General features: G+C 53.5%; 2 protein-coding genes across 6 annotated transcripts in view; one reads left to right on the top strand and one right to left on the bottom strand.

The window, feature by feature from the left end:
• PSMB7 (proteasome 20S subunit beta 7) overlaps positions 1-11239 on the top strand; it is a 59655-nt gene extending 48416 nt beyond the window's left edge. The window contains exons 7-8 of one of the 2 annotated variants that reach the window (XM_040482286.1): positions 7918-8069; positions 10999-11239. In XM_040482286.1, the coding sequence (XP_040338220.1) occupies positions 7918-8069; positions 10999-11110 (264 nt within the window). In that variant the 3' untranslated portion in view covers positions 11111-11239. Of the gene's footprint in view, positions 1-457; positions 8070-10998 lie in introns of those variants that run through there. The other variant, XM_040482285.1, reaches the window with a different exon arrangement.
• A 1002-nt stretch (positions 11240-12241) lies between these two features.
• Positions 12242-27936, bottom strand: part of NEK6 (NIMA related kinase 6) — a 58766-nt gene continuing 43071 nt past the window's right edge. For 3 of the 4 annotated variants that reach the window (XM_040482283.1, XM_040482284.1, XM_040482282.1), the window contains exons 8-10: positions 25173-25267; positions 17261-17374; positions 13748-13858 (exon numbers count right to left, since the gene is read on the bottom strand). In XM_040482283.1, coding sequence (XP_040338217.1) covers positions 13748-13858; positions 17261-17374; positions 25173-25267 — 320 coding nt within the window. Of the gene's footprint in view, positions 13859-17260; positions 17375-25172; positions 25268-27936 lie in introns of all 4 variants that reach the window. The other variant, XM_040482281.1, reaches the window with a different exon arrangement.

Below are 27936 nucleotides of genomic sequence, written 5' to 3'. Positions count from 1 at the left end.
CTTGTTTCCCTTCTCAACTCTACAGTTTGGGCAAGGTCTTTGCTCAGACCTTATTTCCAGTGTTTAGCACAGTGTCTGCGGAGCATAGGAGTGTCAGCGTTAGTAAATGTTTCCTGAACCAAGCTGACCCGTACATTTCTTTCAGAGGTTTTGCATCATTTGAAATTTGCTTCGTACGTGGTCATCTTTAAACTTCCTCAGACAAAGGTGCTCTGTATTACGATGGATCTCCTTCTAGTCCTTCATAATCCTTGTGAGACTCTAGAAGCAGGATTGTGCTATAACACAGGCCCCGTAATAACCTTCCCACATGTGCCCTGCACCCTGCAGTGCTTTCTGTCCTCCAGACTTTGGAGGTGGGAAAGGCTCAATGTGAGTGTGGCTCTTGTTTTTTATCTTTGTTGTGACCCAAGGAACAAATTCAGTTCATTTTTCCCCCCTCTGTTTTCATCTGCAGGAATTTATTGGCAGAGTTATCACTGACCGCTGGAGAGAGAGAAATATTATGAAGATCTTATTACTACCTGGGGCAACTTGGTTTTCATTTGGAGGATTGTTGAGCATATTTCTTACTCTTTCTTTAAATCCAGTCTTGTTTTTTTCTCTGATTATATTTGATTCACTGCAGCCTTGGAAATATATATTTGTATACACATATGCTGTGAACGCTGATTTCTTCTTCTTGCAGAAAGCAATATGTTCCTGTCTCTCTTGGTCCTTTTCCCTCTGGAAGCTTAGGTGTTTTTCCTTCCATTCACAGTCTCAGAATCCAGCAAGACCTCTTGCTCTCCACTGATTTTCCTGTGGCGGGATAGGAGCACCTAGGCTTTGGTGATGCAAGGCACTGACCTGGCACCCATCCCTGACTCCCAGTCAGACACGGCCGTGTGCCATGAGTGCGTCAGCCAGCCTTTCTGGAGCCTCAGTTTCCTCTGCTCTCAGGCGACGATGAGGAGGATTAACTAAGTAACGTAAACATTTGGCTCAGACCCAGGGACGTGGTGGGTTCCCCTGTTTTCTCACACCCTGGCCTCTCCTTCTACCCTAGAACTTGCTAACAATTTTGTTTGTAAAGTCTGTGCGTCGGGGACGTTTCTGTCCCTTTATTCCTCCCAACAGCCCCTGGACAGAGGCATTAACTCTGTTCTTCCAACAGGCACCCCGTGGCTCCCAGAGTTCAGTGCCGTGTCCGTCAGTGACCCAGCTGTCCTGGCTTTTCTCTTTCCGTAGTGGCAGCTTCTGGCCCATTTTGGCTCTGCAGCCTCAGACCTCTCTTCTCCTGGCCCTGAGTTGCGATCAGGCTCTTGCATCCTTCAGTGATCTGGGACAGGCCAGCTTGGCAGTGGCGTTGTTGGTAGTTCCTTGAATGTGAACACCCCTTCCCATCCCTGCTGAAAACCTCTGAAATCACTCCTGCACTCCCCACAGGTTGGTCCTTCCCTGTTTGCATCACCCGGGTCCTGGGTGCCCAAACAGCTGTGGGGGAAAGAAGTGGCAGCACCCTGTAGACCTTAAAGACACAGTCACTGCCTCGCTCCCCACCTGCTGCACCTCAGTTATGCCTGACAACCCGCAGGATCACACCGGCGGGCCGGGCCCCGTGGACCCCAACAGCTCGAGCCACAACCAAAACTTGGACACCTTTGCTTTTGTCACATAGCCCAGTCTGAAAAAAAATTAACCTTTTCCACCGTAAAATATGTGGCTACACGTGGGGTACGTCACATCTGTTACACGGTGCGGGAAGCATTCTGCTTGTGAGGGGGGGACTGTTTTAAACACTTTTTTGAGCTCTTTAAATTTTATTCAGCCATCAGCCACAAATGACTCCTTCAGGCCACATCAGTGGCATAGGCAGAACCCCGGCGTGTCCACAGGCCACTGTGGAACGTTATGTTTAAACCTCTTCCTCTCACGTGTTTAAGGGTCTTTGAGTGCTCTTGTTCCCTGGTCCCCAGTTGGGACTGGTGCACTTCTGGAACTATCCCTTTTGGTCTGATCTGTCTCATAACTCATTTCATCTCTGAGTTTGGCAAAACCACGAATGCGTTTGAAGTTGGTGTTTCATGTTTTCATTCGTCGACATCCGCACCAAGCCCCGTGCTAGCAGCCTGGGATCCGGGGATGGAGACGGGGTGATTTTGGTCCTTTCGTTTGAACCCAGGCTCTCACCACACACCTGGACTTGTAAACTTTTCGGCTGCAGATCATCAGAGCAATAACAGTTTTTGCCGTTTCGAGAAAATCGAAGTGACAGAAGATAATGCAGGTTTCCCAAGATGAATTTGGACTGCTTCAGTTCTCTTTGGCTAAAATTCTTAGTTTTTAGTAAAGGAGCAAACTGTCATGAACTAAATGGTCCTTGCAGATTTCCTAGCAAACAGGAAAAGTGATGGAAGCTGTGAGAGAGTTCAGCTGTGTCGCCACCCACAGCTCTCCCCGGAGCAGAGGTAGGACAGCCACTGTCCCCTGACTCCCGTGGGACAGTGGGGTGGAGGGCAAAGGGAGGCACCTGCGGTACCCCAAAGCCAGGAGAGCCAGGGCAGCCCTGTTCTTCGTGAAGAAGGCTGAGTGTTTCTTCCTTTTTCATTCAGTGCCTCAGCCACACAAACGGGCCAAGTTTCCCAGTAAATAACTCATTGCATTTCTTTCTCAATTCTTAAAAAAGTTCTAGGTCAAGTCAGCTGTTTCGGATGGCTTGCCATCACAGGTGCTCTCACACTCCAAAGCCGTATCTAAAAGTAGTGTGCCAGGGTTTCCATCAGATGCACATTTAATGTTTCGCCCGCCCCTAACGCATGTAAAACGCTGCTCAGCACGCGTAACTGAATGGTAGAACGTAGAGGGTTTATTTAAAGGGTAGTAATTTGATGCTGAACTGTCCAGGGTGCCCATTGGCTGGGGCACCTGCATTTTCCTCTGGCGACATTCCCAATCTAAAAATCACTTAAGTGAGAAGAGAAATTCGATTGTAGCCGTAGGCAAGGATAATGTGGAAAAGTTTCTTTGCAGTACTATTTTGGACCTGCACCATAGTGGATGCCGAGGTAATCTATCAGTTTGTGAGTGTCTACAAAATGCAACTCTCTAGATAACAGGTTTAAAGTAAAGATTTAATACAGTCTCCATCTCCTATGATGTTGCAGTGACAGTTTAAAACTCATTCTCTAAATCTCAGCAGACTTTATAGCTAGCAGTGGGCCAATATAAAGTTTAATGGCATTACAACACATAAATCATCTTTTAAAGATGCTACTAGTAGCTCCAATATTAAATGCAGACAATCGCCTGTGTTATAAATAATTTATCAAACACCATTTCAGATTAGCCTTCCATGCTGAGTTATTTATTTTAGCCTTTTCTGTACGATTCCTAAGGCACTTTTTGAAAGATCCATTACTGGTCAGTTTAATGAACTTGGGGGTCTGTTTTGTCCCCTCAAGCACTCGGGTACAGCTGTGGTGACCATTACATGGCCGACGTGGACCTCTTTGTGCCTTTTACAAGTGCTGCCCATTTGTCATGTAGCGGTAAATGGAGCTGCACATTGGAGTCGAGGGACACATTGCACGATGCAGTGATGGAGACAAACAGATAGCTCTATAAAGTGCTGCTTGTCACAGCTGACTTGTAGTACAGTACATCACTCTTATTGTAATCTCATTTAAGAAGCCGGGGTGGCCCGGGGGACTGATATTCCCAGTTAGTTTGGTCTTTGTAGCCATAAAGCAGGAAGTGCTCCTTTTATATTCTCTGAACTTTTAGGGAGTGTGCTTTTTGCCTGGATTAATTATTACAGGAACTTCTTCACAGAACTGGGTGCAGATTCGTCAGCAGGTTTGTTTGGACCTCCTTCTCCTGGCCTGGGGTCTGGTCCAGGCGGTTGCTGCTTAGAGATAAACGGTCTCTGTGCTTCCAGGAGCCCTCTGGCTTGCTTCATTAAATAAGTTACCTTTTATTAAGCAACAGCTATATGCCAGACACTATAATAGGTGCTTTCTATACCTTATTTCTAATTCTTGCAGAAGTCCTGTGGTAAATCCTAATTTGTCATCACCGTACTACAGGGAGGGGAGAGTAAACTCAGAGGTGAAGTGACTTGTCTATGTTTGCATAGCAGTAAGTAAGAAACGGGGTTCAGACCCAGTCTTTCTGCCTCCACCTCTGCCAGATTAACTTTTAATCACCAGGTGGTGGTGTTTTGGCTGAGGGTCTCAAAGTAAAAGGAAGCAGCCATTGGGCCAGAGGGCCATTTTTCCGGAAGCCAGGATGAGTCCTACTGGTTGGTGTGCACACTGAATCCAAGTTCCCCTGTGACTAGCAACGTAAATCCATGAGCAGCTGGCTGGGGGAGGACGCCGGCCTGGCAGTGGGAAAGAGCATGGCACCTGGGCCTGACCAGCTGGGGTCACGGGCTCTGCAGGGTCCTCGTCAGAGCCCCTCTGTAGCAGCTGTCCCTGGGCAGATGCTCCTCAGAACTCAGGTTACCCCACGGCTTCCAGAAAAGGGAGCTGCAATTTCTCTATAAAGAATGAATCCTAAAGGAAGAAACGGTGCTTCCTGCATTTATTGTGGGCCAGAGATGGATAAAAATGTGGTGTTTTCCCCAGCTCTTGCTTTTAGTTTGTGGTTCTTCTCGATGGTATTCTTAAATATTTGGTAGAACTTGTTAAAGACAAGAGTTGTTTAATTGTGAAACTCCACTATAAAGAAAACACAGTATGAATATGCCCAGTAGCATATTTGCATATGTGTCTAGAATTCTGAGTATGGAAATACAGTGGTAAAAGACAGTCTTCGACATACGAAGCATTTCCTGGAACATAGTAGGTGTCTTTTAAATATTTGTTGAAGACATTAACTGTGTAAGTAACGGGTAGACAACAAGTCCTTGGTAATTTTCACCCTGTTCGCCTTTTGACAGGTTTTGGTGGGGGTGGGGAACATGGGAAATAAGACATGGCTTCTTAGTACTGATCTCTACCATATTATTACAGTATAGAAATGTGTAAGGCGTGGTCTGTGGGCAAGGGAAACAGTGCTCCCCCACCAGTTGTGGAAGTGACCACTGGAGGAACTGCTAGTTGGCCCAGAGATTAGTTGGCAGCCACCATCCTTCTTTCTCTTGAACATCCCCGGCTTCCAAAGATCCTAGGTGATTGAGGAGTGACATACCCCGAGTCAGGGAACTGCTGTCCACTGTCCCTAAGTCACCAAGCAGTCCCCAGCCCCCAGCTGAGCAGGTTACTTGTGAGCAGGTGTGGTGCTGTGGCATTCTGGCTCTGAAGTCCAGTGGACCTGTTTTACTGGTTACTAGCTTGGTGACCGTGGGCAGGCCATTCACCCTCTCAGCTATAGTTTCTTTTCAGTACTAACTTCACAAGAGGGTGAAGGGCAGAGGTAAAAACGATGATTGGCAGTATGCCTGACTCAGCACTTGACACGTTGTAGTTGGTGCTCAATAAAATGTAAGGTTCATTCCATTTCATGGCAGCTTCAATCCTGTGTACATGAGATGGGGGTGGGACTGGAAATAAGATTGCAGGCTTGTGAGATTTTCTTCCTTAAGGAATTATCTTCTCTAGAATTGGTGGGGAGGAGAAGAATTTAAAAGGCATATTTTCTCAATTTTTAAAAGCCTTTTATACTTAAACAATAGCACACACGATAATTTATCAATAAATCAAGCTATACATAGTACATTTTGTACATTTTTAAGTTATTTAAGTTCATCTATTTACATTACAGAATATTTGCAAAATAGAGGCAGATTCACCTGTGATCTCTGCACTGTCGCATTCTGGTATCTGTGTGCCCAGTTTAATTCATGGACATTAGATATGCATGCCTGATATCATGGGTAGATCTCCGTTTCCTCGGAGTCTTCCCCCATCCCCGTCCCCAAAATCTGCATTCAGTCCTGAGTGCTGCCAGTAGGGTTTGTGACACCCACTGGGTGCTGTTGGCTGGCTCGAGGCACCGGCAGCAGTGACGAGAAAAGCCGTGATGACAGAGCAAAGGAAATCCTCAAACAACAGAGAAGAGAAAGGAAGAGGAGAGGGTTGGTCAGGAGCAGGGGAATAAGGAAGGTGCCCTACACACACGTGCGTGCGCACATGTGCAAATCTAGCCATTTAGTAAGAGAAGTTGGAATGAGGCTTAACAAGCAAGTGTGTTAAGTTACTGGTTGGTTTTTGCTGTCTGGTAGCAGCAGCCATCTCCCTAAGATGCTTGCTTTGCTACCACTTTCACTGGCTTTTGGCCTGTTGGGAGCCCCAGGAGAGAATTCCTGGTTAGAGGATCCTCTGTGAACGGATTCTCACGGGGCCGTAAATGCACAAGAGATAAACCAGCTCCGTTGGTCCCACATGAGTGCCACTCAGGAAGTGAAAAAACCTGGTGGCGTAAAGATCCAGATAACCCCTCAGCTCCTACTGCTGGGTTGCTGAGGATCCCACTTCCAGCAGAGCCCTCTCTATCCTTCTCCGAGTCTGTAGAGGGCGCTCATGTCACTGGAATCCCACTTCCTGGCCTAGGGCAGGCAGAGGAGCAGGAGCCCTGAGTGCCTCAGATCCTTTCGCCAGGGAAAGTCAGCAATCTGCCCTTTGGCGATCTCAGGACGCCTTTGGGGCAGGGAGTGATATTTCTCAAAGGGTGGTATTTAGATGAGCTCTTTAGTTCAGCTTGCACGCTTAGGCACTCACGTGCTGGTGGATTAGGAAGAGGCAGCACAGGTTAGAGTCCCTTCCTTGGGAGAATGGTTCGTTTTTGTCCTTCTTGCCTGAAGAACTTGTATTTGATGTTCTCCACGTCCCACTGTGCTGCCTCCATTACCTGCCTTCGGTTTTACTGCCTTGTTTTCTACATGCCAGGCACGTGGCCTTTCAGCCCTTCCCGAAGCTTTGCTGACCCGGCTGGTGTTCCCACGGCTCCTTCTCAGTTATCTGTTAGCCCGTATCACACTTGCCTTGTAGTTACTTAGGTCTCATACTCCCACCGGACTCTAAACCCCTACAGGGCAGAGACCTTGGGGCCTCATCCATCTCTTCAGCCCTAGCTTCTAGCATAGGACCTGGCATGTGAGAGGCCTTCTCGGGTAAGAAATGAATTAATCCACTTAAGTAACTGTTGGTGACTTAGACTTGCTTCTAAAATGAGTAGAAGAGAGAGTGATTCAAAGAAATGAGTCACTTCAGTGAATTCGTAGGCTCTTTATTAGAAGGCAGTAGATTTTCTTGGGTAAGAGGTCCTGCCCTTGGCTTTGCCACCATTTTTCTAGAACTATAATGTTTTGGTGTGTGTCCTACCACCCCCCCTCCCCATGATACTGACTTCTTCATTATGTTACCTGGAGGCAGGTTCCAACCATTATTGCACACTTATGACCAGGGGTTAGCAGACTACAACCCATGTGCTAAATCTGGCCCACCGCCTATTGTTAATAAAGTTTTATTGGCACGCAGCCACACACATTTGTTTATATATTGAGTGTGACTGTTTTGTGCTACCATGACTGAGTTGAGTAGTTATGACAGAGACAGTAGATCTACAAAACCTAAAATATTTACTTCCTGGCCTTTTACAAGAACAGTGTACTGACCCCCGTTTTAGATGACCCGTTGCTGTCTGCTAGCCCACAGTCCTCGGTTATGCAGGGATTATCTGATGTGAAGCAGCATGTTGAAGAAGGGGTACGTGCATAAAGGGTTTGAAACACCTGGTTCCAGCACTTGCCATTCGAGGAGCATTCAGCACATTGTTGTGGTACTGTGAGATCTCTTCTTCATCTATAAAACGGGCATGGAAAATGTCTGCCTCACAGGTGATTCTGTGCCCTGCTTGTGAAAGCACTCTGTGGATGTCCGAGCAGGCCCTCAGAGCAACCGTGGACATTATTGCTGTTGTTCTCTTTCTCAGGAGGAGGAAGCCAAGAAACTGGTGAGTGAAGCCATTGCAGCTGGCATCTTCAATGACCTGGGGTCTGGAAGTAACATTGATCTCTGTGTCATCAGCAAGAGCAAGCTGGACTTTCTCCGCCCGTACTCCGTGCCCAACAAGAAGGGGACTAGGTGAGTGAAGGAGATGAAATTCTGCCTGTGGCCCTAACTTCCTTGACCACTCTCAATCTCTCCGTGGCATTTCAACTGGGTTTTCTTGACTGTTAGCCACGTTAGGTTTAAGTAAATCCAGTGTCCCTGGGCCGGCCTTACACAATAGACCTGTGAGTCATTATTTGCTTTATTTGCTGTCAGGTGTAGAAAAGTGATTTAATTTGAAAATGTTGGTGGGAGAGGGAGAGCAGGGCCCAGGAAAGAGCCCTACCCTGGAGGGTTGTGGGGGAGAGGTTCGAATCGCCTGGTGTTCTTTCTCTGGTCTCTTAAAGAAGCCCCTGAATTCTGTATGAAATTCTGTGAGAAGCATTTTTTGGGGACACCAGCCCATAGCTTTTCTCAGAGTGGTCCAGGAGTCGCAAGCAGTTATAAACCATTCGTTAGGAGTCTCTGAAAGTCTTGGGAGCTGACTGGTGCCTCCTGCCCTCCAGGGAGCCCTGTCCTTTAGCCCGTGGCCATGTGCCGAGCAGGCTCTGTGTGTCGGTGGTGCGGCCCGGGCTCGGACTGGGGGACAGGGTTCTAGACGATTTGCTGAATAGAAGCGGAAGGTTTCCAGCCCTCGTGGCTGGAGCATGCAGACGAGCTGCTCATTTGCGGTCTCCTGTGGCCGTCCGGCCGTCCTCTGGCTCCCGGCCTCTTCTGTGGCCTGCGTGGCTCAAGACGTGGCTCCTGACCGCTGCTTCCAGCCGTGTCCGTGCGAATGCAGCACGGCAGGATTTATAAACTCGACCACTTCCGTTTCGCCCCACATCTAGCCCAGAGTGTGGCAAGCACCTTCTGGAATGCTTACTTTAACGCTCACTACTCATACCCAGATTCCAAATCGGGATTAATTCCAAGGAAAGAGTAGAACATTGAGAACCAGCACTGCACTCGGCATTGTGGGAACTCCCGTGTGCTCATGGAGGGTAGGGCAGCTCAGCAGCAAGAAGTTCTCGCTCAGGGGTTGGAGAAATGTCGTTGCCTGGCGTGTGACTTTGGGCGTGTCAGTGTCCCAGTCTTTGAAATGATGGAGCTAGATTAGGTGATCTCTAACGACCTGTGGGGTACCTGACGCCGTACTGGGGGAGCAGGCTTTGCCAAGCTCCCTGATGGACTGCCTCCCCCATTATTTGCAAGATGCTTCGTGAGCTGAACAAGTCCATGGCGAAGAGTTCGGGGAGGGGGCGTGGTTACACTCCATCCAGACTGAACGGTGTCCTGGGTGAGGATTCCGGAAGCCATGTTTGAGCCACGGAAAAGTATTTGTGTTGGACAAGGAACCTGTGCTCAGCAGTAGCACATCTTCATTCTTGGAGACGCTGGCTTTCCTCTGGAAAGGAGACTGAACGAGAACAGAAACAAAATGATCCCGTCGGCTGGTTGTGAAGATTCATTGAGGTGGTGTGAAAGGTGCTGGGCCCGTGGCAGGTGTGGGCAGCCTGCTCTCTAGACGGAGCTTGCTCGCTCCTCGGTGCCTGGGCCCTGAGGCAGGTGCCATGTGGCGTCAGGCCCCGTGACGACAGTGTGTACTCTGGGATCTTCCCGTCACCTTTTCTGCCAGTGGCTGATCGCTGGGGCACTCCCTGGGGTAGGGGAACCTCTCCCAGAGTGGACAGTCCGGGGGGAGAGCGCGGGGGCAGAGCCTCAGGCCTGGGCAGGTGCAGACCCGGCCCTGCACCTTCCTCTCGGCTCTGCCCCCAGCCCTCCGCAGCCCTGCTCCGGGAAGGAAGCCCTCTCTGCATGCCGACACCGGGCACCATGACCAGGGTGGCGGGGCGGCTCCCGCGGCCAGGCCTCCCACAGATGTTGTGCTTCGGAGGAGTTGGGCGCAGCAGCCACGTGGGGCTCTGGCTCCAAGAGGACAGGCTGCCAAGGGCCGGTCTGGGGGAGGGAGCCACGTCTTCACACCGGCACGGGCGGGTGGGGCACATCTTTAAAAGGTGCTGCTGGTCCCTCCTTGGGACCCGAAGGTTTGGCAGAAACGCGGCCAGCCATTCTTTGCTGCTCAGGCTCCTCTGACGTCACCCACTTTTTTCTGCTTCCTGCTTCCTGTTTGAGCACAAGTGCCCATTCGAGGGGGTGATTTTCGAGGAGCACGTGGTCATGGCACAGCTAGCAGCCTTCTGTTAGTCCGTGCCAGATTGACAGAAATAATGTCCCAGTTGGGGACAGACCAGAGGAACAGTTGGATTTGTACTGTTTGACGATATTATAATTCCTGGCCCCAGTGTGAGAATTAGCAGCTCAAATGTGGATCTCACAGACCGCTTGTGCTCAGAGAAACCGCTGTCAACTCAGAGAGAGGTGTGGGGAGTGTCGTCGCGGTGATCCGCCACGCCGCCACAGGCAGCAGGCCACCCTCCTCGAGGCTCAAGGGTGTCGTCAACAGTGACAAGCCCAGAGTGCGGCTGTGGGCCATTTTTATACTTAAAATGTTCTTGAAGTGTTCAAGATAACATTTAAGTCATCCTTTTTTCTATACAAGAGAAGGGTGATGGCGGCTTAACAGATCTGCTTCCCGCTGATACTGAAAGGTGCTCTTGGGAGGTTGATGCTCGAAGGCAAATGACCAAGTGTTTTCCAGCATCTTCTGGGGATGGTAAGGTGGTGGGGAAGGAAATCTGAGTGCCCATTAAGTGCCAGGTGCTCTGTAGGAGTGCTTTTAATGCACATCTCTCCCAGGCGTCCCTATTTTGTGGCACTTGAGCACCGAGGAGAGCCAGCCTTGGGACGGCTGAATGAGCCCCCCCCCCCCCCCCCCCCAGGCTACAGAGCAGGGAGTCAGGAGAGCCAGGCTCTGCGTCCGGGCTGTTCGCCACCTTACCTGAGCGCATGTCCCTCGCTCCGGCCCCGTGTGGGGCCCCTTGAGGAGATCCTAACTCGGCCTTTGTTTCTGTCCCGTTAGGTTTGGCCGGTACAGGTGTGAGAAAGGGACCACCGCAGTCCTCACGGAAAGGGTCACTAGCCTGGAAGTCGAGGTGCTGGAAGAAACCGTGCAGACGATGGACACTTCCTGAATGGTGTCCGTGGATTGGGGTGGCGGGGTTACTGCTCTACCGGACGGGGGGCAGTGGAGGCTCCCCCGTAAGACATTCATTTGGCAGTGTGTGCTGATGAAACCCAATAAAAAATGAAAACCAAACTGAGTGGCTGAGGTCTGGGGGTCGTGTGGTTTTTTTGGCCACCGAGGCTCAGTGACCTGGCCCGAGTGCCAGTCTGCGTTCAAGCAGGCGTGAGAGCAACGTAACCCTCCTGAAAGCGGGTGAGGCCTCATCCGTTGCAGAAGTCAGATGGACCTTTCTCCCCACCCCTTGTGCTGCTTCTCTTTCTTCAGGGCCGTCCCAGGTTTTCTTGTTTTGTTTTTTTAGGGTGAGGGCAGCGCAGCCTTTTACCTCAGCAGCCAAATAGGAAGAAAGTAGAGACGATCAGTTCTAAGTACCCAGAAAACGCAGGTAGGTTAGGTGGACGGTTTGCTTCTCCGTGGCTGTGTACAACTGGGTGCGCTCCACTTGGGCCAGTTTCACGAAGTCAGAGGAACGCTTTGGGGCTGTCGGTAATGAGTAGGATACCATCATTTCACAGGCACTCAGGCCTGCTGAATGGTTGAAATCTCATGCCTCCAGAGCGTTCTGGAGTAGGCGGTGTTGCTCTCATAAGTGTTGGACGTAGATGGCATGCAGAAAGCAAGTTCATCTGGGTCTGAGGCGGATTCTGCCAAGGGTGACACAGTAGAGGCTCAGAGCCTTAAAGAGTAGGTGTTAAAAGAACCTGTGTGGAATCAGAAAAACCTTCAGTGGTAGAGGCGAGGCGGAAGATAGGGCTTCGACTCTCCCCTAGAGATGGCGTGCTGGGATACACAAGAAAGAGTCCCGGCACCAAGGTCTTCCAGAAGGAACCCACTCTCGGTCCAGCCCCCCCCCCCCCTTGTTAAAACTGCAGAGAGAGGGGTAGGGAGAACAGTGCAATTACTTAGGGCAGCGTTGTGGCTGACCATTGTCAGAATTATCTGGGGAGCTGAAGAAAATTCCAAGATTACTCAGAATGCCTGGGGTCGGAGAAATGTTTTTTAAAGGCGCCTCAAGAAATGTTGCTGACACACAAAGCTGTTGTAAAATTACGAATCCATGAATTGTACACATTCACAGAAGTGACCCCTCTTACCCCGTTTTATTTCAAACATGGAGAACAAGTACAAAGCAAAGGTTGCATCTGAAGAAAATGTCTCAAACCCGACAGTGTTACAGTAGAATAGAGTTCACACATGGAAACAGAGCAGTGGCCCAGCCCAAGTCCTTTATCCCCAGCGAGGCCTGGGCCCCTGGTCAGCAAGTTGGCTGCAAGCGGACCACCTGACCAGAACGCTAACAGAGCGGGCGGGCATGTCTCTAGCTGGAGGGCTGAACTGTCACCAAGTCAGCGGGTGACAACTTAGACCATTTGAGGATTAACTTGAGTATAAGCAAACGATTTCCTTCAGAGCTTGAGTTTTCCTTAAGTTCACATTTATAAATTAGTCTTCACAGTTAATCCTATTTGGGAACAAATAAGTGAACATAGTTCTGGTTTCCTACGCATAATACAGCTGTATGTTAACTCTTGACTTACATGGTCCATGGGTCAGTTTTGTGAAGGGGGGAGTGGCAACCATTTTGGGATCGTCTGCAAGGCGATGATGCTAGGTAACTTGCAGATTTTATTTCAAATTCTGTCAGCAACGCTGAAGGTAGATAGTCTTAGTCCCAGTTTACAGATGAAGAAATTAAGGCTCAGGCTAAGGAAGATGCCCAGGGTCGCGGCAGGAAGTTGTAGAACCAGAACTTGCACAGAGAACAGCCCAAGGGCATGTTTTATATTTGTTTTTTTTTTGTTGTTTTGTTTTGTTTTTTTGGTACCCCATGCTTCCTTCCCACAGAGGACAACGCTTAACACTGATTGTTAAGTGACCTGCCAGCACTGAAGCAGGTGACAGAAGTGCCTGCTACATGGCAGGTGTTCAGGAGAAGGCGGCTGAGCCGGACTGCATGGAAGGCACACGTGGCTTCCCAATATTATTTGCCTTCTGAAGCTCTGTGCCAGATGCTGAGTTCTCCTCATCGTCATTCATCGAGTTATAAACATAGATAAAATATTAGGAAAATCACTCTGCTTAAAAAAAAATTATTTCCACCTTATCCTTTTACAACAGAGCAAGCACACAGCTTGATTTTTTTAAAAAGATCCTAAGAGCTAAACCGAACTTGCTACTAACCATTTTGAAAGGCTCACTACAAATCACACGGTCTCCTGCAACCCCCCTGTTCTTACAAACCTTGACAGGTCACTGAAGGAATTATCCTCAAGATTCACATTACAGTCCAGACACATGGGGCGCGTCAGTGGCTCGCCCAACCACTCACCCTTGGTAACAACCCAGCTGAGATTGTCCACAAAAGTTTAAAGAAAGGACTTTCGAATTTGACCACCAGTTAACGTGTGACCAGTGCCCCTCCCCCCAGGTGCTCTGCATTCGGCATCTGCTGTAAAGCCCGGCCCCCTCGGGGAACCCGCTGAACCCTCTTGTCTTAGTTGATCTAGGCTACCAGGTGGCCACTTTGGAGAGAAGACTCAAGTAAGGCAAAGTGGTGCGGCTCTGATAAGGCACGCCGCGTCCACGTTCAGGTGCTTGAAGTCCACACGTGCATCTGTTTGGCAACCTGGTGCACATATCCGATGTCCGGTCTCTGGTTGGGGTCGGGGTAGATGCACATACTGACCAGTTCTCGCAACTGTAAGAGAGAGAACGCTGCGTGTTACTTGTAAGGAAGCAGCAGCCTCTTGAGGCTCTGCCGGCACCTGACCTGTCTTGACTCCTTCAACCCTCGCGGCTCTGGGGGGTGAGGGATGGCACTTCCGGTAAGTGACGGGTGTGCAGGCACGGCCACCGCGGAGAGCCAGCCGAGACCAGTCCTGCGCCTGTCCGGCCCTGAAGGCCATGCTCCGAGACCTCGCGAGCGGGTACATCCAGACAGTCGTGAACTTCCAGCTGCCCACACTGCTGTGTGCGTGTGTGTGTGCGCGCGCGCGCGTGCTGTCGGTCATGCGGATACCCAAACCAGAGGACAAAACTCAAGGCGAGGGCTTATTGATGATAATAAATGCATTAACATGCAGCAGGGCTGCAGTCTGCCCACCCCCTGGCCTCTTTATTGTGCTCATGAAAGACAGAGCTTTTAATTATACAGACACCGAAGGCTGCTCCTGCCTCGGGGTGGGGGAGGGGCGCCTTGAGCCTCTGATCGCCTCGTTCTTCTGATAGCCAGAGTGCCAATTATTTTAATGGTAATTAAAATAATGACCTTAAAAAGCCTACGTCTCAACTTGCATCACTGGGCTCGCTGCAGTTTTAAATACCTGGTGCTGGAGGGGCTGGCCGGCCCTGGGGTCGGGGGGCAACAGCGGAGAGACTCTTGGTTCCCAATAAGGGGGCTCGTGCGGACTCGGTGGCCACGCTCAGGGAGTCTGGGGAGGGCGGAGGGGTCACACGGAGGCCCCAGGGCTACTGTACGTGCTCCATGTTTCACACCTGAGGTGTTTCGGGGTGCAGACGAGGTTTTTCCGGGTCGGGCATTGGGAGCATCTCCTCCAATCCGCGTGCCGCCTTTTTGGGGTTCCGCTGCTTTCTCGGCACCGGGAAGCCCCCCGGACAGGCGCTGAGGCCGAGTCTGCGGTCAGCCCAACACGCCTGGAGTCTGAGGCTGCCCACGACAAGCACGTACTTTTCAGAGCCCGACAGCAGTCAGGGGAAGGTGGCGGCTGGCCCCTGACAGCTTAATGTACCCAAGAAAAACACATCAGGGTAAAGTCATTGTGACTCCCAGTTACTCCTCTGTGAGTGGACTGTGCGGTTGGCAAGAAGAGCAAGTTTGGTAAACTTCAGAAATCAAGAGAAACAGACAATAAAGTGTCTTTATACCCATTTCTAAGAGGTGATGTAAACTTCAAAAGTGAGGTGTACTGAGTGACTCCAGTGCTAAGAAGCATCTCTCCTTAACACACTGCCTAGAAATGCTTGGTGTACGAGGTGAAAGCCAGATGCCCTGGGGAGTATGAGGTCACGGAGTTGGAATGATGGACTTGGGAGGGAAGGGGGCTGAGGGCTTTACTCAGCAGATTCATTCATTTCAGCTTCTGTCTGGAAGGCAGAGAGAAGTTGTGATCTCCAAATTGCAAGTCTAAGCTTCTAAATGGTACAGAGTTCCAAATTTGTTCATTTACTTATTTCTTAAAGTTTTGAAAATGCTATTTGTTTGTTTATTTATTTGAGGGCGGGGCGGGGGGGGGGGACAGAATCTGAAGCAGGCTCCAGGCTCTGAGCACAGAGCCCAACACGGGGCTGGAACTTGTGAACCGTGAAATCATGACCTGAACTGAAGTCGGATGCTTAACTGACTGAGCCATCCAGGCACCCCTCCCAATTTAAAACGGTAAGAAAAGAGGGGCCCCTGGGTGGCCCAGTTGGTTAAGTTTCCAACTCTTGATACTGGGTCAGGTCATGATCTCGCGGTCATGGGATCGAGCCCCTCGTCGGGCTCCATGCTGAGCATGGAGCCTGCATGGGATTCTCTCTCTGCCCCTCCCTCTCCCTCACACACACACACACGCACACTCTCTCTCTCTCTCTCAAAAATAAACTTAAAAAAAAAAAAGGTAAGAAAAGAAAAACCAAATGCAACTATTAACTTGGTTAAGAAATCTAGTTTTTCCTTTCCTGCCAACTTCCACTCCAGAGCACTTTGACTTCTTCCAACGATATGTAAAAGAATTCTGTAAACCACTGAGGCAAAGGCCATGAGACTGTGTACTGAACAACCCAAGGAATGTGTACTCCTGGTCCTCTCTCTCTCCTCTGGGAGCATGCAAAGCCAGTGAGCACGGCCTTAAGTACGAAGGCTGCCAAGAGAAGGGTGGCTGACGACCCTTTTGGCCGGCCTGCCTGGACATGGGGTTCAAGCACGTTGGGAGACCTGGTCTCTGCAGCTCAAGCCCCTGGGAGACCAGGGCTGCCCCTTTCAGAACCTTCGGGATGGGGATCACAGCGAGCTGCACAGGTGGCGCCTCATCCCAGCTGGACACCTGGGTACTGGAGACATGTGCCATCAAGATACGCTGGCACAGTGGTTGGGGGCGGAGTCTCTGGGTTCAAATCCTGCCTCCACCGCTTGGGAAAGTTACTTTAACCTATCCGTGTCTCGGTTTCCTCAGTAAAATGGGAGTTGGGGAGTGGGGAGGACTCAACGGTAAGTCATAAACGTGGGCCGTTACCGTGACAGTAGCTTCCGGTCAGTGTTAGCCTGGTGCTAAACTGAGCGCATCACGCGCATTACCCTCATCCCTACGCCGACCCTGTGAGGTAGAGTCTAGGATCATCGCCACGTTACAGACGAGGAAACGGAGACTCAGAATGGACTCACCCAACAGCGGTGAAGGGAGCGTGCAAGTGAACACATTTGTCTACGCCCTCAGCCAGGCTGTGTCGTAAACCTACCCTTTCATCTTCACATTTGATTCACAAAGGTGAAATCTTAGCCCTATTTTCAAGAAGACGGACCTGAGGAAGGGGACACTCAGCCAGTAGCTGCCACGACCCAATGCCAGACCTGTCCGTCTGTACCCAGAGCAGAACGCTGACGGTAAGAACCCAAGGTGTGACTCAGGTCTGTGACAGCAGGGAGACCAGTCCGCTTGCCGTGGCTTCCGGTCGTGGGAGCGGAGTAGCAGCCAGCCGGCCGGGCTACGGGGCAAGCCAAGGCCCCGCCGCCTCCCCCCTCCGCATCTGGTTCCTGTTGTCCGACACCACGTGGAGCCCGTCTCCGCGACCCACAGCGGCGAGCGTCCCACTCAAGCACCGGGTTGGGAGCCAAATGGGCAGAAGTGTGCCCACGGGGCCTCCCCGGCCAGCTCCTGCTGGATTCGGTGCCGGTGGGCAGGCCACAGACTGCTGCTGGGGGCCCACACTGGTGTCTGTGAAACCTCTCCCGTAAAACTAATCTACTTTGCCCCCTCACTGAGTCGCTTTCCCAGAAATGTCCACCCGGCGAGGTGAACCCCCGCTCAACCCCACAAGATGCCTCTGCTCGTGAGCCACTGCTGGCCATCGGAGTCCCCAGGTCTGGTGACAGCAAACCCACCTTCTCAGAGTAATGTTCTCCAGGGAGAGGTGGGTAGTCACATTGCTCGATCTTCTGGCAGAGGGAGAAGAGATTCATTTTATCTCCATAGAAGGGGCTCTGGAGAGCTGCCATCTGCAAGGGGAGAGGGTGAGAGGCGTGAGTTTGCAGCCCTGAGGTCCGGGGACAAAAGGGACTGCTCCGGATGGCCGTACGGTCCTTCTCTGGTCCTTGCTGCGACTGTCGGGCAGGCTGTCTTCACAACCCCGACGAAGCTGGGATTCAATAGAAAGCAGCAGTTTCAACATCTTAAGCAAGCGGCACAAGGTTTCAGTGACAAAATCCGAAGGGCAACGAGGCGGGGCCAGCCGCGCGCAGGCACACCCCGCCTCACACCTCAGCTCCCAAGGCCTGAGTTTTGGCCGTGCGTGCCGCGCCGGCAGACGGAAAGAGGCTCTGCTCACCGGGATCGGGGCCCAGCAGGCCCGCTCTGGTACCGTCTTCTACTTCTAAGAAGCAATTCCAAAGACACCCGTGGGAGGATGTCCGAGGAGTACATTCAGGGAATTACTTACCCGAGGACTAGCGTGTTGGGGGGTGGTGGGGAGGTAAGGTTTTGGTTTGCATGCTGGCTATTTCGCTAGCTGCGAGTTCAGGGTTCTCTGTGGAAGCTGGACGCCCAGACATCATCAGGGAGGAGGGGCGGGAGGAAGAAGGCTGGCCGTTGGCCGCCGACGGCAGGGGCCTGGGACCCTCCGCTCGGCAGAAGCTCCAGGGTGGAAGCAAGTGCCCGGCTCTGCGCTCTGCCTGCTGCGTCTTCTGTCTTCTGCCCTCTGGTCTCTTCGTCCATAAAACGGAAAGACGCTCCACGCACAGGGCTGTGGTGAGGCGTGGCTGGCACCAGAGGCGCCAGGAGCTGAGGCTTCCCGGACTCCCCACCCCGACCGTTCAGGGCACTACTGGCGGGGTGTCTTCAGAGGGGGTACGTGGGAGCTACGGGCGGCTCCGTCAGGTAGCCGCGTGGTGGCCCAGCGCAGTGCCCGCCGGCCCCATCTGCTGATTAATCTACGATGGGATTCAAGTGCTTCTTGTCACTCCCACTCACTGTCGCCTGCCTCCGAGAGACGGCCCAATGCCTCCCACTGATGAAGGGCCCTTGGGTAATTGTGCCTGCCCGTCCGTTTGGCCTCGGTTCCCTTCGAGGAGCCGGGCTGCCAAGGCCACTCGGTGCAGACTCCTTGGCCGGGGCACTGGGCTACCCGAGGACTCCTCACTTGTCCTCGGGCCCCGGAGGACAGGCCAGCAAGCGCGATCTCAGGGCAGGAAGGAGCCCATGGGTGCTGGGTTTATGGGTGCCCGCTAGCTTTAGTGTCCCGGTCTGCCCCCCATCCTCTGTTCACCCCGTGAACAGGTCTGGCGGCCCCCAGGGCAGGGCGGCCTCCTTCAGGAGGGCCCAGGGGGCTTCAGACCCAGGCAGCATCCTTGGGTCTACACACGGCCTTTGGGGAAGCAGCCGAGCGTGACCTGGAGACTGGTTTCCTCTGACCCCGGTCCAGGCGTCTGCCCGGGGCGGCACCTGTGCGCCCAGGTGCCTGGGCCACGCTCGAGCTTTCAGGTGGACGTTTAGGGCCGGCCTCACCCCTCCTCCCGTGACCAGGGACTCCGACCCCCGCTGAGGAGGGCTGCGGGGAGTGGCCCTGGTCTTCGGCAGGGAAGGCTGTGTACGTGGAGGCCCTGCCCGCCGCAGGCTCCACCAGCCTGACAGGGAGCTGGCTTTACCACTGAGTGTGCAAAATGGCATCGCTCGGGTGATGCGTTTCCAATAGTTAAAATGAGAGCCTCGGGTGCAAAGGGTTAATTGGGCAGCTTCAAAAGGACATCTGTTGCCACAGCAGAGAGCAGCTGAGGCTCCGGGGCGGTCACTCGGGGTGATCTGCGTGCCCCGCGAGTCGTGGCTAGATGATTAAGACAGATTTTCCTGGAAAGTGTTTCTGCTCAGAGTAGAAAGGACATTTAAAATGTTGGTCCACTAACACAGGCCCTGGCTTCCCATGTGTTGGAGCTGGGAGGCTGGCGAAGCCCTTCGACGAGCCAACCTGGTCTGCACGAACCTTGCTGTTTAGGAGTCCAAAAGGGCCCCAGAAATTGGTGGCCTTCAGCGCACCCCTGCCTCCTTTCCGGCACCCTCCCACACAGGCCTGACCGGGGTCGGCAGCGGCTCCACCAGGGAAGCCCTCCCCCCCGCCGGCCTCCCCGCTGACAGCGGCTTCTCCATCCACACAGGCAGATTCTAGTGGCAGCGACGTCCCCCCACCGCTGCCCCTCCAGCTGCGGGCCCTGGGCCTTCCACCCGGATCAGGGCACTGGGCTGTGAAGGAACCTCAGGCTGCCCGAGAGGCTGGGATTAGAACGATTACCCCGAACGACGAGATCCTCGCACCGGCGACCACCCACGTCTGCACGGGCGCCGCGGAGGAGGAATCGCCGTTTGGGGCCGATCCTGGCTGTCTGTCAGGGCTGCCGGAGCCGTGGCTCTCAGTGCTGCTCCTCAAATGCAGAACTGTCCCTCTGCAGTGTTATCGGGATGACACATGACCGGGGACCTGGGAGAGTGCCGGCACTCGCCCCTGCGGGGGGTGCTCGGAGAGACTGGTGTGCGATCTGAGATGTCACAGGAAGAAGGGCAACTGCCTTTGACTCCTGCTCTGTCGGGGCCTCCGCCGCCCATCTTGTCACCTAGTGTCTCCTAGAGGCCAATCACCAAGCGGTCTGCGGCCCTGTTCCGCCACGAGGTAAAGGGCAGCAGGACCACGCTCTGGGTCAAGCCATGATTCCAAATGCGCCTCTGCGCCAGGGGCGGCTGATTCTTAGTCTGTTTCCCCGACTGCTTTCTTGCTGGGTCTCAGTCCCTTGAGGCTGCTGTGAGAAGGTCCCCTGCCGAAGATCCTGAGGCTGGCACCGGATGAGCCAATTCCTTCAGCTCGTGCTTCAGAGCTGAGCTCTCGTGTAAATAAATAAATTCCGCAGAGCCCAGGCAGTCTGCCGGACTGTAGTGAAAACAAAGCCCCGGGCCTTCTAACAAGGCCAAGCCCCAGCATCTCTGGGACAGAGGAGAGGCTGCTGAAGTCACTTGGGGCTCCTGGCTCCTCACAACCTGGTCTTTCGTCTCCCAGGGGCTCTGGGCAGAGGCCCGGGTCCCTTTCTCCACCAGGGGCGCCTACTCCAGAAGGCCTGCCCGTCCTGCGTGGCCAGGGCCTGGCTCCTGTCCACAGGGGAGTGGGCTCTGACAGGCAGCCTGGGGACAAGCGCCCGTCCTGGCCACTTTCCTGCCGTGTGACCCTGGGAAGTCTCTCCACTTCTCCGAGCCTCAGTTTCCTCCCACAGAGCCAGGCAGGGACTGGCCTAACGTGATTTCCCTGATTCACCCCAACGTCCCGGGCGGCGCTGGCCTGGCGGGGCTCCCCGCTACTGAGCCAATTGGCCGGTTTCTCCTGGTGCTGACCTTTTCAAGACAGATCCCGGTTTGTGCCCACTCCTGGGGGACACAAGCCGGTGCTTTGTGGCAGCTCCTCACTAGCCACGGGTCCAACATCAGCATCTTAAAGTGACCTCAGGAGTTCCTCCCTGGATACGGGGATGCCGTGAAAGGGGCATGGTGGGCTGAATACAGGCTCCCAGAAACGTCTGTCTCTTAATCCTTGAAGCCTGTGAACGTGTTACCTTAAATTCCAAAAGGGAGTCAGCAGATGTGATCGAATTAAGTACCCCAGATGGCAGGTTCTTCTGGGTGGTCCAAGTGGGTCCTATATGTAACCACAAGTGTCCTTACATGAGGGAGGCCGAGGGGGATTTGACTGCAGAGGAGGAGACGTGTCGCCAGAGTGCTATGAGGAGGGGGTCACGAGCCAAGGAATGCAGGTCACCTATTTTCCATGGAAAAGGCAAGGAAATGGGCTCTCCCTAGAACCTGGAGAAGGAACCAGCCTCACCAACATGTGCTGTCCACTGAAATCGATTCTGGATTTCCGGCCCCCAGAACGGTAAGCGGATAATGTTGTTTTCGACTTCGTGATAACCTGTTACAGCAGCCAGAGGAAACTCACGCGGGGGGCTTTGGAGACTTCCAGTCCATGCTGGGGCTCCGGGAAGGGCAGGCCTGGCCGCATCGGGCAGGTTTTCTCTCGCTCTGTGCTGTCGCCCCAGACCTCACGCACCCCCCGCCCCCACCGGGCTCAGGTGTGTCCCTCCGGAGCCACGCCGAATCCTCAGATGTGGTCTGGAGGGGCTGCGTGGGAGCGGAGCCTCTGTGACAGCTCCTCTCGCCGGCGCTCCTGGAACCCACCCCAGGCTGCTTAGCGGGAGCTCCAGCCGTGTCTGCGGGATGCTTCCTCCCAATTACCAAGCCCCTGGGCACAGATGCATCTCCCTCCCTGTCTGCTGGGAAAACATCCGCTCCCCACGGGGCCGGGGGTGTGGGGAGAGGGGTGGTGTCCTGCAGCAGAGCCCCTGCCGCCTGACATCCTCCGAGAGGCTGGCCACCGCTGGCCACATCAGCCACACTAGCCCTCTTCTGTGGGAGGCCCAGGTCCTTAGATCAGTGCCCGCTGTCCCCAAGGATGTCCATGCCCGAAGGACTTGACTGACTGACCTCCCACTGCCAACACGTCCCTCCCTGGCTGCCAGCTGTGCGGCCCCCCATGCTGCCGACAAGTAAATCAGCTCGGCCGAACGAGAGGCTGGTGCTGGTGAGCCACGAACGCGGACGCTGCCTTGTTTAGATGCGTGTTTAGGTGCCACCGAGACCCAGAGGACCGCCTACCGGGAACGTGTGGCGGGCCTGGGTGGGCATCGGCCTCCAGAAGCCGAGACAAAGGCTCGGGCAGGGAGCAGGGCGGCTCTGTGCCCGGGGCTTGGCACAAGCACAGGGAGCCAGCTGCCACCCTCCGGCCCCGGGGAGATGAGCCTGCCGCCTGCCGCACCCACCCTGGGCTCACACCCTGGTCGGTGGCCTGCGTGTCTGTCTGTTTATGTTTGCAGACCCTCGGGGTTCACAGAGGCAGGAAGCGGCTTACGGAAATCCCAAGCCCGGAATGGAAAAATAAGAGAACCAAACCATCTGGACCAGGGACAATATCCATGAGGGCAGGGGGCAAAGCTGAGTCCTCCATGGAAAAGGGGGCCAAGCTGCACTCTGGTTTCCTGCTGGCCAAAGCAAAAAGGGAAACGTGGCCAGTTGTGGGGTAGATGCCAACTGATCGGCCTGCACTGGGTCAGCAGCTCCAGGCAGCGGGTGGGGGGGGGGGCCGGGGCCGGGGGATAATGAACTTCAGTGACCTGCCTGCCATTGCCAGAGGGCTTTCTCTGAGCCACACTCTGTTGGTGCCTCACAGCAAGGGACGGTGTGACTCTATTTTGTACTGGGGTGACGGAAGCTCCTGGAAGGAGCTGACTTGCCCCAGGGCCTTCATGGGGTGAGGGGGCAGCTGAGCTCTGAACGCAGGTCCTTCTGCCCAAAGTGGCCCCACACCAGGATCCTGCGCGCTCTCACCCAAATTACCGCAGCCACGTGACTTAGCTGCATGCACGCGTGTACACAGTTGGATTCACACTCGCACGCCCTGCCCCCTGCTACACGGAGGGCATCTGCCTGGTCCTGGGGAGACCGGGAGCGGCAGCCCGGCCCCCTGAAGACTGACCCCGGGGTGGACGACGCCCGGTTAGTGGGGGGCTGGAACCCCCTCCTCAGAGGGGCAGGGGGGCAGGGCTGTAGGTACAGGAGCGCGGAGCCCGGGGAGGGTGGGCTTGGCTTTGTCACTGGCCTTAGCCCTGGTGACCCTGGTGTTCACCTGAAGAAGAGACTGTACTTGGAGAGATGGCTGGAGAGACCCCGAAGTCATGATTCATCTTGGGAGGCAGATACCGGTGCCAGAGATTCTGAGACTCCGGAGCTTTGCCCACCTGGCTTTCATTCATTGTAGGCAAAACGCAACCGAACAAGCCCTCTGGGGCCATTACGAATGTGCAGGCACGTGGGGCACCCAGTAAAAGCGGGTTTCTTTCCTTTCCTGTCATCCTTGCTGAGGAGAGTTCCGACTTTCATCTCTTTTCTCTTGTTGCTAAAGACGCCAATTCCCCTCCACATTCCCTCCCGCACCCACTGTCCTTCCCAAGGTCACCGCCCACCCCCCTGCTCAACCACTCTGACTCCCAAACCCCACGGCAGCCGGGCTGTGGAGGGAGACGGACGGGGAAGGATACAGAACGCAGCCCTCTTCCGCCTGAGGGGGCCAGGAACTGCCCTGCGCTCCCTGATCCACTGCGGCCACCAGGTGGGCACCACCACACCCGGGCTGCTCCCGTTCGGTGGCCATTAAAAGAATTCCTCCCACCACAGATGCCCTGTGGGGTCCCGGAAAGCAGGTCTGCTCCCCATCTCTGACAGTCAGGGTCCGACTCCCCCTCAGACCTTCAAGATGACACCGTGGGTGGCCCACACTGCTGACCCCCGGGAGAAGGGGGTCCCAGGCACAAATGCCACCTGGCTTCCTCTTTAACCACTAGGTTGCTTATTTAAAATGAAATGTCTGCTGCTCTTAAAAGCATTTGAGTTGCTGTGAAGTTTCAACCTTGCAAAGGGATCAGTTTTGACCTCAGAGTCTCAATCAGTAACGTGGGGAGGGGGGGACCCTACTGCCAAAGGCCCTGACCACAGAGGCAACCACGGTCCCCACGTGGATCAGCAGTGGGCAGCTTTTTCCTTAAGTTCACGCCCAAGGACTGTGAGGTCAATTCCCAGAGGCAACAGTCCCAAGGAAGCCAAGAAACCAGTCTCTGTGACACCCACACACTCCCGGTGGCCCCGGCTGCTACCTTGAGCGTCGCCGCCCTGGCGGTCACAGGCCACGTCAGCGTGATAAGGGGCCTCTTCAGCTTCTCACTTCTGAGCCAGACCCCACACGTGCTCAAGTCAGCTCCGGGGAAAGCAGAAAAATAATCAAGGTTCCAATTTTGAAAGCAAACCGTGCTTTCTGGTCTCATGGCCCTTGGAGGATTGTCAAAGCTTTTCACATCTGTTGTTGCATTTATCTGGATGGTGACGGTGCAGGATGGGTACTATTCCCATTTTACAGATGGAGAGGCGGGCTCAGCAGGACGCACAGAATCCCAGAGCTGCTCGGCACGACGGGGCCAGGGCCAGGGTGCTGGAGGGTGTGGCTGCCAGCGTGAAGACACGGGAGGGCTCAGGCCCCCTGCCCTCCCACTGGCGGCTGCAACAGCTTCATGGCTAAGAATGGCTTATGCTCCCAGACCCCCAAGGGTGGCTGGCCAGGATGAGCGGGAGCTTCTATTTGTTCATGGCGTCTCATGTCTGAGCCTGCCAAGACTCAGAAATATTCCCGTCCTTCCATCCAGATTGACCACCACATCTGGAAGTGGCCATTTGGTGGCTCCATTTCATGGCTCACGGGAGGGAACAGTGGTCTTTGGTGAGACCCATATTGCTGAGCCCGGGAAAGTGTGGACACCCTCTGTGGCGAGGGCTTCAGAAGCAGGGGCCAGAGCTGACCCCTTCTGTCCCCAACAGAAGCCTGAGGCATGGGTGAATGTCAAACAGTGGACAGGAACACCCTGCCACAAGCAGACACTGGACTCTGTTTCTAGTCTGTCTCCCTCTGAGCTGCCCAAGGGTGGCATGGAACCCAGTCTGCCACTGGTCACACATCTAACAATGTCCTCCAGTCCAACGGTGTTACCCAGGCAGATGATGGGCTGAGTGGGGTGAAGGACAGGACCCAGATGGTGCCCATGTCACAGGTGGACACCGTACATCCCTGGGTTCCCACCTTGAGCTGGTCGGGGGAGCCCTGCCCCGGCTGGGTCCCTGACACGCATGCCTCCCTGAACGCCGCTGAGCCGTGAGGCAGACACTCACCTCATACAGCAAACAGCCCAGAGACCAGATGTCGGACTTGAAGTTGTAGCCATTCTCGTGGATCCTCTCCGGTGACATGTAGTATGGCGTCCCCACTGCAACACAGGAAGACGGAAGAGGGGTGGGTGCTTATGCTCTGTGCGGGGAAGGACATAAGAGGGAGGGGAAGGTGTGGAGGCTGGGGAGAGATCCAGCCTTGGTCTTCCCGGGCGCCTGGGCAGCCCCCTCTCGCTCTCCGCCTGTCCCCCCTCAGCCAGAGGAGACACTGGACAGGACTGGAGCTCCCACACCGGGTAGGGTGCTAAAACCCCTGGGGACAGGGACCTCCTCAGACCTGAGAATCAGCCTGGGGGCTGGGCAGCTGGGGACAGTGTTTCTGCCAAGGCCCGGGGGTGTGGGATGCAGTGGCCAGGCTCTGGGAAGCAACTGATCAAATGTCCTTTAGGGTGAGTGCTTGAATCCTAGAAGAGTCCAGATTTCTCAACAGTGGGAAGGAAAAAAAACCAAACCCAAAAACCTGTTAATGCTGACCTAACATTCGTGTTCCTAACAGTCCCCCAAGGAGGCATACCCACTTTACAGATGGGGAAATGGAGGCTCAGAAAAGCGGCGGGACTACAGTTCAAACACAGATCTTTAGGTTCCAGGAAGTGAGCTCTTAGCCACCACCCTTGGCTGGCACCAAACGGCATGTCCAGACTTGGGGTTGGCCAAGATGTCTTAAATCAAACCGAGGACAGAAAAGATAGTAACCATAAAAGAAAAGACTGATAAATTGGACTTCACTAAAATTACGGACTTCAGTTCCCCAAAAGACCATTTAGAGAGTCAAGGCAAGCTGCAGGCTGGAAGAAAACAGTCCTTCCATACACATATCAACAACGGCCCCATACACAGAATATTTTAAAGCATCTATAATTCAGTAAGTAGAAGACAAACAACCCCCTCTCTCAAGTCTCTCAAGCAAAAGACTTGAAAGGGCACTTCACAAAAGAGAATTTCCAAGCGGCCAATAAGCACATGAAATGGTATTTTTCTCATTACTCATCAAGGCAACACAGATTAAAAGCACAGCAAATTACCACCATCCACCCACCTGAGGTTAAAGTTAAAAAGACAGATATAAACCAAGCCTGATGATGTGGGGGGGGGGGGCAACTGGAACCCTCGCGTATTGCCGATGGGGACAAAAAAATAGTACACCCACCTTGGAAAACCATCTATCGAGCCGAAAACGCTGCTGATCCCATAACCTGCCAGGTCTGTTCCCAGGCCAATGTCCAAGAAAAATGAGTGCTTCTGTCCGTCAAGAGCCACGATCAAGAATGTGCAAAGTGGCTTTATTCACGATAGCCAGAAACTAGAAACAAAAGCCAATCGACGCTAGAATGGATAAATTGCTAACGTGGCCTGTTCACACAATGGAACAGTAAACATCAACAAACAGGAGCCACGAAACTGATGGATCTCGCAGACACGGTGTTGAGTGAAAGCAACCGTGACAGAAGGGCATGCGCTATCTGATTCCATTTTTATCAAGAACAGGATATGTATATGTGTGAGAATTCAGTTAAAAAGCAGAGAGGGCACACCCTTGATGATGCAGAATTAATTGTACAAAGATGAGAGGGTTTCCTGAGAGGAGGTGAGCTCCTCATCACCAGAGGCATGCAAACTGCAGCAGAGGGGCTGCTTTGGCGGGGCGGGGGAGGGGCCCAGAGTCAGGATTTGTAAACAGATCTGTGGTCTGAGACTCTGATCCCAGTCCATTCGGAGGATGACTGTCCTGGATGCTTTGCGATCAGACCTTAAAGGTTGCTACACAGAGAACATTTCCACTGGCCTGCAGATGCCATCTGGACATGATGGTGGCTGCTGCTGCTCCAGCCAGAGTCTGTGTAAGGAGCCAGAGTCCAGGGGCGCCTGGGTGGCTCAGTCGGTTAAGCGTCCGACTTCCGCTCAGGTCATGATCTCGCAGTTTGTGAGTTCGAGCCCCGCATCAGGCTCTGTGCGGAAGCTTGGAGCCTGGAGCCTGCTTCGGATTCCGTGTCTCCCTCTCTCGCTGCCCCCCTCGGTGGCGCGCACGGACCCGGTCATTCTCTCTCTCTCTCAAAAATAAATAAACTTTAAAAAAAAAAAAAAAAAGGGAGCCGGAGTCCAGCTCGGCAGAGGCTGAGCCTGACATGTGGCTTGTGACCTGCGATGGAAGGATGTCCTGCGTCACAAAACATGCACGACCCTGAGGGAGAACAGGCCTTTCAGTGAGCTGGAAAATGACAGGCGCCCTAAAGCAGGGGCCCAGGCTTCAGAAACTCGTGGGCCAAAGACATCCTGGGGCAACTTTGATTTTGCCAGGTAAGGTGGTTTTAAAAGTACAAAACCCCAACTGCCAGTTAGTGGCACTATTATTATAAAAAGAGAAGGCGGTTTAACACTAGAGTAAGTGGGAGAACTCACAATCTCAAACTCAAGGACGGTCCTTTACATTGAAAAGTTTAGCTGTTTGAAAACTTGATTACCTTCTAGCGTTTTCTCAAGTCATTAGAGACGGATGAGGACTTACCATGGCCAACTTGTAAAGGCTGTGAAGAGTGATGGGAAGCCCTGCTCTGGGCTTGAGCGCCCTGGGACAGGACCTTGTTAACCAAAGGGTCCCGGTGCCCTGTGCAGGACCAGGCCCCGGGGGGCATCTTCTAAGTGCCTACTCACACAGTCAGTGAATCCGTCCTCGCGTCACTGTTAACACCTTTTTCTTGCAGCCTAA

This window comes from Herpailurus yagouaroundi, unplaced genomic scaffold, assembly GCF_014898765.1.
Source record: "Herpailurus yagouaroundi ecotype Mexico unplaced genomic scaffold, PumYag 160, whole genome shotgun sequence".
In the NCBI taxonomy this organism is placed as follows: domain Eukaryota; kingdom Metazoa; phylum Chordata; class Mammalia; order Carnivora; family Felidae; genus Herpailurus; species Herpailurus yagouaroundi.
Note: the sequence above shows the minus strand (reverse complement) of the source record. Positions and strands in the feature narration are given on the sequence as shown.